This window comes from Lepisosteus oculatus, chromosome 1 (genome assembly GCF_040954835.1).
Source record: "Lepisosteus oculatus isolate fLepOcu1 chromosome 1, fLepOcu1.hap2, whole genome shotgun sequence".
NCBI classification, from domain to species: domain Eukaryota; kingdom Metazoa; phylum Chordata; class Actinopteri; order Semionotiformes; family Lepisosteidae; genus Lepisosteus; species Lepisosteus oculatus.
The window spans coordinates 26,455,903-26,471,057 of record NC_090696.1 but is presented as its reverse complement, the minus strand read 5'-3'; the positions used below and the strand labels follow the sequence as shown (position 1 = coordinate 26,471,057).

At 36.6% G+C, this 15,155-nt stretch overlaps 1 protein-coding gene across 3 annotated transcripts in view; it reads left to right on the top strand.

Annotated features, from left to right (window-relative positions):
* arhgap10 (Rho GTPase activating protein 10) overlaps positions 1-15,155 on the top strand; it is a 73,850-nt gene that overhangs the window by 46,713 nt on the left and 11,982 nt on the right. For all 3 annotated transcript variants that reach the window (XM_006629543.3, XM_069188569.1, XM_069188573.1), the window contains exons 14-19: positions 409-483; positions 5,331-5,418; positions 6,823-6,881; positions 8,885-8,990; positions 10,415-10,574; positions 12,317-12,452. In XM_006629543.3, coding sequence (XP_006629606.1) covers positions 409-483; positions 5,331-5,418; positions 6,823-6,881; positions 8,885-8,990; positions 10,415-10,574; positions 12,317-12,452 — 624 coding nt within the window. The remainder of the gene's footprint in view (positions 1-408; positions 484-5,330; positions 5,419-6,822; positions 6,882-8,884; positions 8,991-10,414; positions 10,575-12,316; positions 12,453-15,155) is intronic.

Here is a 15,155-nt window from a genome sequence, read left to right as displayed (position 1 = left end):
GGGTGAGTGGCCAGGGTGTAGCCCTGCCTCATACAGTGTGCTATTCAGGATAGAATCTGAATCAGCCCTGACCAGGAGCAAGAGGCTTCTCGATAAGGGGTGAATGTACTGTAAGTTAAAAGTTTTGTAGTGATCTTAAATGATGATCCTAAATTACTTTTAACATCTTGTCACCATAACAAAATAACAAAATATAGGTCATTAGATCTGATGTACTCAATTTAAATTGATACTGTTGATACAGTGCTCACTATAGGTCAATTAAGCATGGTACAAGATGTCCAAAAATGTGTTCTTAGCAAATATTAAAATGAAACCATTAATATGTTCGATCCCTGATTTGCATAAAATCACACTGCAATTGCCTTCTGCATGCGTTTCAAAATATTGCTGTCTTTCTTTTAACAGGAATAACAGACCAGGGGCTGTACAGAGTTGTGGGAGTGAGCTCCAAAGTGCAGAAACTTTTGCATCTGTCACTGGGTAGGTATTGTCATATTAGATAACTTTATCAATTTTGCTTAATATTTAAATGATCATCTTGATTTACCCTTGGTGCGTACAGGTAAGTTAGTATTTACCAGGCTCATAAGGACAATGAAAGTTATTCACATTGATGTGGTGCCAAATTACCGAAAAATCTTGGTCTATAATAATTCTGATTTTCCAGGTCTATATCATTTAGTAAAAATGGCGATAGCAACCATTTTAAAAATTGAGTGCCTTGAAAAGACTGTACACAGCTAATTCAGTCATGATGTTAAGGGTGTAGTAAGGTGAGGGCCAATTCAAAGACAAAGAAGGGTGGGCAATGCAAAGACAGATGAAGACTCATTTTGCTCTACTGTACATGAAAACATGTAGAAACACCCATTACTTCATATCGGCAAGACAGTCAACTAAAATAGTTTCAGTTTTCATTAAAGACATGTAGAGCTGGATACCAATGATATAATAAGAATAATGGTAGAAATTCATCCTGTGACTGAATATCATTACATTTATTCTCATGGTATACTGTAGGTCATGTGTGAATGACCTCAAGCTTTTCACATTCACTGTGGCCACATACTTTGGAGACAGTGGCTGCCCTTGGACTTATGTGCCACACATTCTGTGTCTATACAAGAACAATTTCCTATTCGTTTTCTGCTCTGTCAGGCTTCTGCGTGAGAAAACATACAATAAATAAAAGATACAGATGTCACAGGTACAATGTTAATATGCCCCTGTTAAGCAACTCTTTTCTCCTAAGTGTACTTTGAAAGGTTCTGTCAATATCGGAATGAAATACCCCAAACACAAAATAAAAGTAAGCTGTTTGTGGTTTTTGCCAATGTGAAAATGTATGACAGACTGCAGTGTCTGAATCTCATGGACAGTGTAGGAGTTATATTGGCACTGCTACACGAAGCTAAGAGCAGTTGTTAATACACAGTCTATTTAATATTTATCAAAACATGGCTCAGCGTGCCTTAAGCATAATAGTTTAAAGGAGATCAAAATTAATACACGAACAGACTAAATCTATAGAAAATGAGTGAAATATGAAATAATTTAAATGTACCTGGATGTTTTTCACCGTCTGCAACAGATCTTAACTTTTGGAATATACCGTAATGTATTGTTTTGACGGAAGCTAGAAGTAGAAAAGTAATTTATTCTGGTTTCAAGGTTTCCATTCAGCAAGTAAGTTACTTGGAGTTGTGTTAAGAGAAGAAATAAGACCTTCAAAAGTGTAAATGTCAAAGACACTGCAGAAGCGTCTCCAAATCTAGAAAGCTAAGGCAGGAAAAGACCTTAAGCAGTCTGACTTATTTCTTGAACAAATGAAACAGGGTAGGGTAGTACTCTGTGCAGTGCAATATATTTAATTAGATTGGTACAGTGTGACCTATTGGGTGACTTGGTGTCACGGTGGTTATCATTGCTGCCTTGCAGCTCTAGGGCCCTGGATTCGTTTCTGGATCTGGGGTGCAATCTGTATGGTATTTGCATGGGTTACCTCTGGTCTCCTCCCACATTCCGATGACATACTGATTAGCTAACTGGCTCCTAGGAAGACTGGCCCTTGGGTGTGTATGTGCTTGTGTCTGAGTTTGCCCTGTGATGATCTGGCCTCCCTACCTGGGTGGATCCTGCCAAGTGTGCGTTGCTTGTCAGGATAGGCTCTGGATTCCCTGTGAGCCTGTTAGAAAGTGGATAGATGACATACAGTATATTGGAATGTGTTCCCACAACCATATATTCATTTTTTGAGTAACATGGAGGCAAAGTAGGCATTCTGGATAGACTGTTTGATTAATCATTGTTTTGGGAAATAATATTTCTAAACTTCTTTGACAGGTCATCAGTCCCATTCGGTTAGTCTTTTTTTCTGTAAGATGTACAGTATGTTTTTGTTTTATTTAGCTCAATATAAGTTTTTTTCAAGAGATTCATTAGTTCTCTTATGGTTATGGACCTGTTATCCTTACTCTGTAGAGGATTGTTCTATATTAAACTCTCAAACACAGTAATGTGGTATCTGCAGTTTGCATTTGTCTCAGATTTTTCTTTCATTTCACAAGACTGCAACCTACCTGTTTTCGTTTCTCAAACTGATATGATTTTGGACTTTTGCATGAAACTCTAAAACTCCTTGGCTCAATGAGCCTTCAGAATCTGAGCATATCCAATTCTTAGTTTTTCAGATGTTTGTATATGGGTATAACTAATTTATATAACTCAGAGTTGTTTACCTTTGAAGCACAGTTACCCTCTCCTAACCATGCTTATTGGATTTTTTGTGGTTTCAAAGTCGGTACTGTACAGCATATTAAATACATTTTGAAACCTTGACCCATACAAAACAGCAGGTAACCCAAATTTTTATTTGACCTGTCTCTCTTCAGGTTTTTAAGATTTGAACCCTGTGATACACTAAGTAATGGTAAAAACAAAAAGTGAACATGCATGTTTTTATGTAATACAAAGGGGGCATAACTGCCCACTTGCAATTCTGAAAATGATCTCGGCAGGACTGTGCGTCTGACACTTTCATTGGTATTCAGGTTTGCTTCCACCTGGCGCACTGATCTGCTTAAGGGCCTGGCTGGGTCTTGTCCTTGTGGGCAACACTTGGCTCCCTAGCTGAGTGCAGTAAAATCAGATTGTGATAAACCTCCTTCCCTAGCTCCAGACGACAAAACAACACTGCCTGTGATGTGCAGTGAATGATAAAACATGGGTGTTTCACCTGTCGCAGTCAAGGTTTGTGTGCTCCACATAAAATGTTTGGGCACGCTAGTGGCTTGGCGGTTTGCGCTACTGCCTCACAGCTCCAGGTCTGCAAGTTTCTCCTGTGCGCGCACGTGTTTTCTACAGTTTCCTCCAACCTCCCAAACACATAAGCCCTAAGTTAATTGGTATCTCTGAATTGTCCTTTGTTTTCTGCAAGGTGTATATCCTGAGGTGGAATGGTGCTTTGTGCTGTGGGCCCTGTGTTTCCTGGATACGCTCTGGGTTGCTGTGGCTTTATGACAATAGGTGAATGGATGGATTGTTTAAAGGAAAGGCCCGTCTCTCTCTTTGACATGATGTTTATTATGGTAATGGTGATATATTCATATTATACACTCTGTGTACATTGCTTCTACATATACTCATTGCCTTCTTTTCAAATTCTCATATATTGTCTTTTGATAGTACAGTACTTGATTCAGCCCGTATTATCTAATTTAGTTGTGAGCTGGGCAATTCTTTTATCAGAATGTCACATTTTCGAGGTGGTCTACCACCTATTTTCTCTAGGAGAAAAGTTTTCTTTATTTCCTTCCTTTATTTAACAATAATCAGTTGAAGTGCTACAGGGTAGGCGAGTGAGCATGATGGGCACAAAAAGTAACTTTTTTTGACATTCAAAAAATAAGTCAACATACCAAAAGAAAAACCTCAACCTCCCACTTCTGAGTCTTGCTTAGCTCATTTTAGAAAATAGGTTCTCCAGCTGGCCTGACCAGTATCCCACATTTCTTTAGTACCTTGTTCTTTTTGGGCTCTGTTACTGTCTTATTTTGTCTTGCCTTTTTGGTCCTATTAGTTGCTGGATTGAAAAAGCCAAAGCCTTTTGTAAAAAATGATTATACAGCATTTGGACCGGTCACAGTTTGATCACAATGAAAGTTCGTTTTAAGTTTAAAGTTGAAGCAAAGTGATATTTACATTGCACTTCGATTTTGGAACCATGCTTTGCTCATGTATTTCAGCACTAGCACTAATGACGGTGCTTAAGCAAAGCTTTTGATGCGTGGGCTCCTTACAATTTCCTTGTGAAACTTTTTTTAATTAGAAATTCTAATTATTCTTGTTATACTCCCTTGATTTGGAATAGTAGAGTGTTTTTTACATCTTGGCTTGCAGTTATGAAACCTGTTACTGCACACGGGAGAATGAGGAGGTGTAGGCAGATTCCTTAGACACTCTCACCTTCAAGCTGCTAATCTTTTAGTATGTTGCAGCTATACAGCAACTGTACCAAAGGTTCAGCACTGATTGATGAAGTGGCGCATCACAAACCTATAAGCACCCAGTAGGCCACATGGGGTCTCTGTGTCACCAAAAGCTGAATGAACCCTTTTCAAGTGTACCCTTGCTACCATCAGTGGTGCTTGGCCAATTGTGCTCCCTTACTTGGGAAATCCTAGTCCTAGGCTCAAACAGTGCACAGACAAGCACTTACTGTATAGTACTTCAGAGCCTGGTGAAGTGATTTCAGTGGTGGTGTTGTCATTGTCAATGCCTGGTTTTCATTTACAAATAGCCACCTCACAGGGCCTTTTTCTCAGTGCAAACAGTTCAATATGGGTATATAATATATTAGAAAAAAAAATTTGAAAAAGAAATAGAAAGAGAACAACAAAAAATAAATATCCTGTATAATGAGAGTGAACTATATTAACAATGTGTGGATTATGTGTGCGAAGCTGGATATATACTGATAATCAGAAGAAAGGTATAACTATATTTTAGAAACAACATGAATTTTGGCTATTTGGGTATAAATGTTTCTCTTTTTTGAGAAACGCCCTGGGATTTTTAATGACCACAGAGAGTCAGGACCTCAGTTTTTACGTCTCATCCGAAGGACAGTGCCCATTTTCAGTATAGTCACTAGACTGGGGCATTAGGACCCAGACCTCTTCCAGCAGCAACCTTAGTTTTTCCCAGGAGGTCTCTCATTCAGTTACAGGGTGATATGGCTGTTGACGGACATGTAAGTTGAATTAATGCCAGAGGTTTGTGCTAGCTGTTTATTGCAATGCATTTAAAATTATATCCTTTATTTTTAGATGAGAAGACTTACAATGATGTGAATCTGTTGGCCCCTGAAGACTGGGACATTAAAACTATAACAAGTGCACTAAAGCTATATTTAAGGTAACATTAATGTATGTGAGTTGTATATTTTGTACAAATACAATTAGATGGCCTTTTTTATTGTAGTTGTTACAATATGATGTATTACAAAATATACCTTTTCTCTCCCTTTTTAGTTATATTATTGTTGACCTCGGCAGTGACTCTTCCCTGGTGTGTCATAAAGTGAAGAATATTCAAACTGAGAAAATTTTGCCAAAAATGTAAATTAGGCAAAAAGTTAATAGAAACGTTTTAAAGTTATTTCTGTTAATTCCTGCCTGCTGTTAATAAAAAAAACCCTGCTTGCCAGACAGAGCTGTACAGTGTTTTTCCAGAGATTATGTAATTTTTGGCTGGGGATCAGTGATATATGCAACTTTTTAAAGATTTCTTGACAACTGAGAGAACCCGGTATGAATAGCTCAGATTTAGGTGGTTTGCTACTGAATGGGAAAAATGAATCGGTAAAGATCTTTTATTTACATTTCAAACAGACCATCGCAGCAAAATATTGACATTACAAAATCAGGGTTAAGTCCAGTAAAGCAACTTAATGCTATATACTGTAAATAAATAAATCATTTTAAATTCTGAGGTATCATTAAACACTATAAAACTATGGTTTATACGTTTTTTTTACAGTACTTTCTTCATTAGTCTCTGTTTAATAGGTTTTGTTGGCTGTAGAGGTAATGAAACAAATTTGTATTTGTTATTGAAAAATAAAAAAATTATGACATAGCATGCATATAACATGCATTTCTCTCCCTAAAGGAAAAGGGCAGAGTTTACACTGTGCAACTTAAGAGACAGGTCATTGCTTTCTCTTACTGGAAACAGCTTAAAATACCACCTAAATTGGAGGCAGAGTATTGTTTGACTCGTGATATTTCAGCATCTGAAATTCCATTTCTTTGATATGCGCACAAGCTACACCCTAGCATAGCAGCCGAAAAAAAGTACTGTCAGAAAACAAAATAAATCTTCAAAAGTTAAGACTGTCAAAATGTATTAATACAAATTTATCTTCTAAGATTTGTGTGTGGAAATACTTTAAACATTTAAAGGTATTGTAACAGTGACAACAGGAGTGAAGGCAGAATACTCATTCAGTTAATTAACAACCCCCTATGTGCGTGTTACAAAATACGTTTTTAATCTCAATAAGTTTTGGTCTGGTCATTGGTGTGGTAAAATTGTAGTAACAAAAGAATTACATTTGATCACTAAATTGTCATCATAGAAAAGTATGAAGTGGTTATTGCAATATAAACATTTGTATTTTAGAAACGGACCTTTAAATACAGTACCTCCCTCCCATACATTAATTCATTGACATCTCTTTCTAAACTAAACTTGATTCTATACATGAGCTTAGATTCCATATAGGGGCTATTGATCTTTTCTGCCTGTGTTTTGAAGGAACCTTCCTGAGCCATTGATGACCTATGGGCTTTACAAAGAGTTTATCGTTCCTGCAAGTGAGTATACTTGACCAAACCGAAGATAAAACACACTGACACGCATTGCTAGAAGATTGTTTGTTGGGTTGCATGGATCATTGCCTTTTCAGTGCATTACCATTTGTGTTCGATATAAATGGTTGAATAACTAGTTTAGTCACAGCTTCTTAAAGGTCATTAGTCAATGTTACGTTACTTTTAAGTAACTTTGGGACAATTTAACTTTTAATAGGATAAGATTACTTTATTAGCCACATACAATTTCTTAAATTAGGAATTTGTCTTTTCACATACCCCAGCTTGCTCTCCATGAGACACACAGACAGGAAGAGAAGCTTGGGGTCAGAGTGCAGAGTCAGCCATTTATACTGCACCCCTGGAGCAGTTGGGGTTAAGGGCCTTGCTCAGGGGCCCAACAGAGTAGGATTCCTCTGCCGGTTGCAGGATTTGAACCAGCAACCTCGCAGCCACAGGCGCAGATCCTCAGCCACAGTGTCACTGCTTTTATTACTGTCTTATAAGCAGCACTTACTCCCATTTTCAGCATGAATGAATAGATTAAATACAAAGACCAAGTAATTCAGATTTCCTTGAGATGACTGAAAATGTAAAATATATGTGACTAAAACAAACAGAAAGGGTGGCTTTATGGATATCTAAGTTTAAAACATGTTCTCCTTTAGAATAATTTGAATCTTTTAGATTGATTGCATTTTTTGTAGAACAGAAATAGGAAATTGTTTTGCATTCTCAGTTGGTCCAGAACCTCTGTTCATATTGGAATGAATATCAGGAATATTCTAATCGGTAAGTTTGGAACAAGGAGAGAAACAAGACATGATATTCATGAAAGTGGGTCATAGCCAATATCTGCTTTGAGTAGGCTTTGTACATAAATCACCTGGGATGAAATATGCCCGTTTCTGCAATTTCTTATGCATACACTGTGCAGGTGGAATTTCAAGGAATGAAATGGAACTGGGCGAGATGTTGAATAATTGCAGAAGGCTATTGAATTTTGGAGCCAAAATTTGCTTCTTAATAACCCCCTGCCATTTAGTTTGAGTACATTTTGGTATTCTACAAACTTTGAACAAATTTTATTGACTCATGCAGAAAGAAAATGTTTCTGGTGCCTTGTTAAAAGATTCAGCATAAAATGAATGTTTTTTATATTCATTTTATCAGTTTTAACTTAAACTAGGGCTATTTCTTGTGGGCAGATAACAGGGCTATCATCTAATTTCTACCATGTGAAGAAAGTTCTGACTGCTGCAGGGTGCTTATTCCTGACTGTACCATTTATACCATGTCTGGAGCCCTGTATTAGAGCTTGTTAATGAGAACCACCACTTTTCTAGATTTAAACTAAGTCACCCTAAGGCTGAGCCCAAAAGCAAAGTTACTTGTACTGAGTACAGTTTTGTCTGCCAAATTGGTGTAATTCTCTGACAAAAACTCACTGAAAACATGGTAGAGCATGAGACTCACAATCTCAGGGTAGTGGGTTCATGCCCCACGTCGGGCGCCAGGTTGGAGGGCAAACATCCATTAATGTATGAGAATTAGACATCCCTGTACCTACAGTATTCTGCACATGGGAATTTCATTAATAGTGTGCTCAAGAATTATTGGCATCCTTGATAAAGATGAACAAAAAACAGCACAGATAATGAGCCAAAATAATTCTTGAGACTTACATACACTGTATGTGTGTATATCACGATAAGAGTGGGAGCTGCAAAAACATGAGTACTGTAAATATGCTGTAAAGTGTAAAGAATGAACATGGAGTGTAGAGCCTTCTTCAGTTTTTTGGGAATCTTGAACACAACACAAGTTGGCATGTCACCGTTAATTCATATTTCTTCTTAGATCTTTGCTTTCATGGTTGGGAGTATTTTTGTCTGAATTTGAACTTTTTGGACTTTTTTCAGTTTGGGTTTTACAAAGTGTTTTTAGTAAGTTTTTACTATTATCAACTAGCTGATACTGCATTGCTATTTTGTTTTTTAAAACAGAATGTGGCAGTCCTGGCTCCAGAGTACATGCAATTCATTATTTGGTTCACAAACTTCCAGAAAAGAACCAAGTGATGCTGGAAATACTGATGAAACACTTAGCCAAGTAAGCTGCTTTTATTGAGTGTTCATTCATCCTGTTATTCTGCTTTTAAAGTTGGTTAACAAGGTATTTCCAATGGGCTGTCACTAGGGTGTAACACTTGTTTATGTTGCTCCCTGTTCACTAAGTGTGTTCAAGAAGAAATGGGTTCACATTTTTTCCCTGCAAGAGGTCTTTCCGTGATTCTGTTATTTTGTCAATGCTCTAAAAAGGTCCAGTGGTCGTAAGAATTAAGTTGATTTGACTAGTTTTATCAGTTTACAATCAAATGGAAAGAACATCTTACTTTAATGGCAAAAGATCTGCTTTAGGTATTAAAAAAGCTTGTCGTACAGTATAGGAGCCCAGTCCAATTTATGTCCAAGAATGGCATTATTTGTGGATCCTAAAAGAGCTTAAGAATATAAGTGCATGAGTAGCAGAATTTCAGCAGAAACAGTGCAAATGCTTCAGAAACTGCATTTTCTATCTGAAAATTGAACCCAGTTTCCAGGACAGTTTTAAGGACTCTTCTCAATTATTGAAGGAAGGACAGAACAAATAACAGCAATGATCCTTTCCATGTGCATTTCTCATTAAAACCAGACGTAGTCTCAAACAAGAAAACCAGATCTCTACATCTTTTCCAATTCTCTAAAACCTAAAGAGAAAATAATAAATTAAAAGACAAACTAAAAACTGAATAATAAAGACATGTAAAACTTAATTTCCTAAAACCGTAAGTGGGAAAGAGAGCAGAAGTGGAATTTCCTTAGAATAATATCTCTGCACAGTCCAATGTTTGTGTGGTTTGTATCAGATGTGAATGACGAAAGGATTTTGGAAAAGTGGGCTATACTTCATTTTGGAAAGGATCAGCAAGATCAGTAGATGACAAAATTATAGGAGTAAGGTTTTAAGGGTAAAACCTTTGTCAATAAGCAACAAAACAAAATGATTGCCAATATCGAATGACAGCTCATTAGAGAGCCTATAACCTCCAGTTAATAAAGAAGTCAGAGAGTGTGTATCAGTTAAGGTGAGGCTGGTTATCACACACTGCATGTCATGGAAATGTGAGAAACTTCATCCTGGCCATTCTCTTACTGCATGTTTTTTTTTAGCTTTTTAAAATTTGCTGTTGGATAGGAACCAGCCTAATTTATCATCTGTCCACTGCTGCTTTTTCTGTATTCTGTCTTTAAATTTTACTTTAACTTAAACCTTAATGGCTCTAAGAGATCTCCCGACCTGATTATTAGATAAGTCTTTCTTTCCTTAACATGGCATACCATGTGTGAAAACAGTACCTACTGTATATTATTGGATGTAGAAGAAAACACAGAACTTGAAAAAATACAGGAATGGAAGAGTTTGTGTTCTTTGAGTTTGTGTTTTTGCCGTAGTTCTCTTGAAAAGGCTCTTTTTTCCCCTTTTGTTATTTTCAGTGTTGCTGCTAACTGCAAGCAGAACCTGATGACAGTGGCAAACCTAGGCGTTGTGTTTGGTCCCACCCTCATGAGGCCACAGGAAGAAACGGTTGCAGCCATTATGGATCTGAAATTTCAGAACATTGTGGTAGAGATTCTCATAGAAAATCATGAGACGGTGAGTTTCGTTTACTCCAAAGTCTTAAAAAATATTTTCTTTTCTCTTGAAATGTTCCTGCCATCACATTAGTGTTAACCTTTAATTATGAAAATCATCTGATAAAAGCAGAACATCAGCCAGATTATTCACGTGATTGAGGAGAGTTGTTCAAAATCAATATTGGGGCTAGTTTGACGTTTCATAGCATTCGAAGTGTCACAATGACTGAATTCTCCTGTTGCAGTTTTTGTCTGAACATTGCCAGTACTGTGCAAACTTTTTTGAATTGAAGGAAGCATCCAGTAGCTGAAACACCCTCAGAAAAAGTAACTGGTATTTAAGAGTCATTAATTCAAATCCCAAAATTTACTTCTGTGTAACTAAAATATAAAAAATAATGTAACTGTGACGTTAGATTTACAGAGATTACATTTTTTTTTATTTTGGGAGATGTTGGGTTTGCATGTTTTTGGCTTTGTTTCTGAATAAGATTTGTTCACAATTTACTTTGTTTACCTAAATATGATGTTATACTTTTAATTCTGTGTTAACTTAATAAGAAGAAATAGTCATAAATCTTAAAATACATTGAATTTGACATTGAAAGTTATGGATAGAAACCCCAAGACAAGGTATTTTATAACAATCGTTTAGATTTGAATCCTACAGTTTATTAAAAAAAAATTGTCCAGTAGAGGGTGCCCATATATTTTTACAATGTTAAATGATAGTTAAACTGTTCTGAATTACACTATATACATATTTAGGTCACCTTTTAAATTGTTTTTCTAAAATATTAAAGACTTATGAATTTGCAAGAATCTGGTAACATATCCAGGAGAAATAATTCAATGAGACAGATTTTAGTTACTGTTGAATCAGATTACTGATGGATTCAAGATTCTAATTTATATTAAGTGAACCTTGTATGTGTGTTTATTCTTATGTTTACTATCTACTGTGTATTTGAAATTGGAAATTTAAATATTTGCTGTATTTAGCATAATGTTCCATTTTCTAAAAACAGTGTTGTGTGTATTTCCTTCAGTTAGATGTTTACTCTTCGTCTTTAAGTGGTCTTCTCCTGTCTTTTAATATCCAAGAAGCAGTCTGTATTAAACTTCATACAGTATGTGGAGATGAAGGGAAGCTACTGCCAAAAAGATTTTTACAGTACCTCTGCGCATATTGTGGGTTACAGTATTACTGCTATTTAAAAATATCACATCAGGAGACTAAGTATTTTTCTGTGCTTTATATTTTAAATCCCACACAAACTCCTAAATAGTTAATAAAATATAGAAATCAATACCTGCTTCCTCTTCTTTTTGTGCATTTTCTTCTTAGTGTGTAATTGAATAAATGTGCCTGGCACTTTGGCTTGCTGTGGTGTGGAGCTGCATACAGTTTGTTAGCCACTGCAAGTAAGTTGTAAATTGGAAACGTAACCCGTGAATTTTATATGAATTTGTAGATTTCTCTAGACCCAACATACTTTGATATACTGCTGTTTGATTTTTAATTAAGTTATTTGCAGAGCGTTTAATGTGTAGACATTTAATGTGTATATAGAAAACATTCAGTGTTTGATCCATGGCGTAGTCCCAGAGCATTATGGGGAAAGTTCTTGGCGTGACTGCTCACGGAATCTGAACACACTCCAAAACAAATTCTGCTTCTCACTGCTGCTGTTTGTAGCAATAAGCAAAGCTGCTTCTTGGCTTTGCTCAACAATTGATCCTTTAATAAACTGATTGCAGATTTTCGGGGGTCCTCCTGATGCGTTCTCGCCCATGACGATGCCTTCTCTCACAGCCCCAACCCGGTCATCCAAGAAACAGAGCCGCTTAAACAGGCCGCTCGCAGTATACAACCCTAATGTGGAGCTTCAAGGAGGTAAGCTGAGGTTTACCCTCTGTGGCATTTCACACAAGATCAATAAGGAGTTGTGGAAGCAAAAATATAAGAAGCATAAAATGCTGTTTTTTCCCATGTTTGGATTCTGCCTAGTATTCGTTTAAGGTATGTTGAAGATAATGGTTTTTAATTTGGGGCACAGTCAGGCCTGTGTCGGCAAATGTTCTGTTTTTTATTCATTCTCATTTATCACATGATTATGATCCTTCTGCCAGTTTTGAACAGCAAAGTCTTTACATATGCTGACTATCCATTACTGAATCTGTCCTAACATTGTGAGGCAGGTGAACTGGATAATTTGGACCTTTGCCCTGAAAAAGTTGCTGCCAAGTTTTTGCCACATTTCTGTTCTTGGGAATCCTAAAAGAAACTAAATTTGCCTACCATATTGTTCTTCCTATTACTCAAGGTTTTACTATAGAGATCTTATAGTCTGCAATTGAATATGTAGTCTGTTACTTCTTTCATTAGGTTGGAAGATGATGATTTAAAATCTCTTTACAGAATTCTACATAGTGTGTGTGGTCAGTCAGGTCTTTCTTGCATTTTAAATTTTACCCTCATTAAGCTACTTCATTTATCAATACATTTTCACTATTGCAGCTTTCCAGCAAAGTACTGAAGACCTTTGTATAATAGATACAGAATATATTAGCACCATATTAAAATAAAGATATATTGTAGCATTATTCATTATCTGTTCCTAGAATAGTAGTTTTTTATAATTGATGTTAGTGTTTTTCAAGATGTTTGTCACAATTTAAGTGCATGGATGGTTATTCTTAAGAATTATAAATAGAACTGTCCATGTTGAAGTCGTTTCTCTGTAACTTGATGGTTATTACATCTATCCGAAGTAATGTGAAAGTCTTAAACAGGTCTTGTGTATTCATAGTTATTGTTTAAAAAAGCTGTATTCGAAAATGGAGTTACAAATGGCCCATTTTTTTAGATCACCAGTTGTTTTATAGACTGGGGTCTCACCTGCCACACCTGCTCTGGACAGGGTGAAATGTACAGCTGTGCTTCTCTGACACACCTGCCTGCAGAGCCATTCATCTTTTGAAACACTGCGAGTTCCACAGCGCGTGACAGTAGAGTTTGCTCTGATTGGAGGAATGGCACATCGCTCTGCCATCAATACAAGAATGCAGATGCTCAGAAAGACAATGTGTCAGTCTTTGCTGCAAAGCCGATTAAGCTCTGGCCAGCTAATGCCAGTTGCATTGCTGCTGTTCTTCCACTTCAGTTAGAGGAGCGGTGCATCCCTTAGTGATAGTGCCACAAGCACACAGGCACCCAGGAGCATAAAGCCCTATCTGAGTAATTCACACCTAGAAACCCCAACATACTCATCTAATTGTTCTCCATAATTTCAGGAATCCTGGTTCAAGTGAGGTAGTGACAGACCCAGCACTGGACCTGCGAATGTAGAGATCAGCTTGTGCCTGGCTTAGCATCTTTATTACTTGAGACACTCATGAGGCTGGCAACATACTGTATTTTACTGTATTACTTTATAAACCTGCAAAGTATCAGGAATCATGACATAAAGATCTTTTCCCAAAGGGAATTAACTAATCCCCGCCTCCCTTTTTTTTAAATCTGAAGCCTTTCAGTAGAATCATCACTTATATAATCCTATTTGTTTTGCCATCATGTCACACCTAATTAACTACATATTGTATTGTTTCATTCTCATCATGACCTCTGGAAGTCTTTCCAAACTTCACATTTCTAATGGGTCATCTAGGCAAAAGGAAAACATGGTTAGTTCACAGTTTGACAATCACTTGGATTTTTATTTGTTTTCGGTTTCCAATTGCATCTTCAGTCTGATCTGTGTAAAAGCTTCAGAATAATGTCTCATCCATTTTCTAACTGCTTCATTCAGTTCAGGGTTGCTGGGTCGCCAGTCCATCTCAGGGCAGACAGACACAAAAAGACAAAAACTAACATGGCTTAAATTCCAGTGAGCGCTGCTCAAGTTTAATATCATGAAGTACATTTCTCTCACTAATGTGCTGCGAAAGTATTTATGATCCACATTTTCTTTATGATCATGCAAATTAGTTTAAGTGCCTGGGGCAGACTATAAAGAAGTCACACTGTGTACAGATTTCAGATCTGACAGAAAGGGTACTTTGCAAAATGCTGAATAACAGGGTTGGATGTTAGTGACAGAGAATAATAAACACAGCATTTAAGATTCAACTATTCCAGTCAGTGCTAATTAAGAACATTTGTTATTCAGTTGTTGACCAAATAGTATCTCTGAAAGTCTTAAGCCCACATTGAAAAATGGAAATGTTAATGGCAGTAATAATCAATCTTGCTCACATAATTGTGTGATGTAGGTTATCCAAGCAAAGTATTACAGTAAAAAAATTAAAATGGTAACTTTTTCTGTGAAAATATTGTGGCAGAGGCTTATTGTTTTATGTCTCCCAAAATTATTAAATTAAATGTATTTTATCAGCATAGTAGAAATGCTACACTTATAATTAGAAACAGGATTTGGAGCTTTTGAATGCCAAAACCGGAAAATGATGAAAGAATGGAAAGATGATTGGGTTCCAGTAGAACAGTTCAGAAGTTTTCCTCCTACAGTATATTAAATTCTCTTCCCCCATTACAATGAGAGCACTTGTCATTTGTTCCTGAAGGAAGCTCCTGCATTTT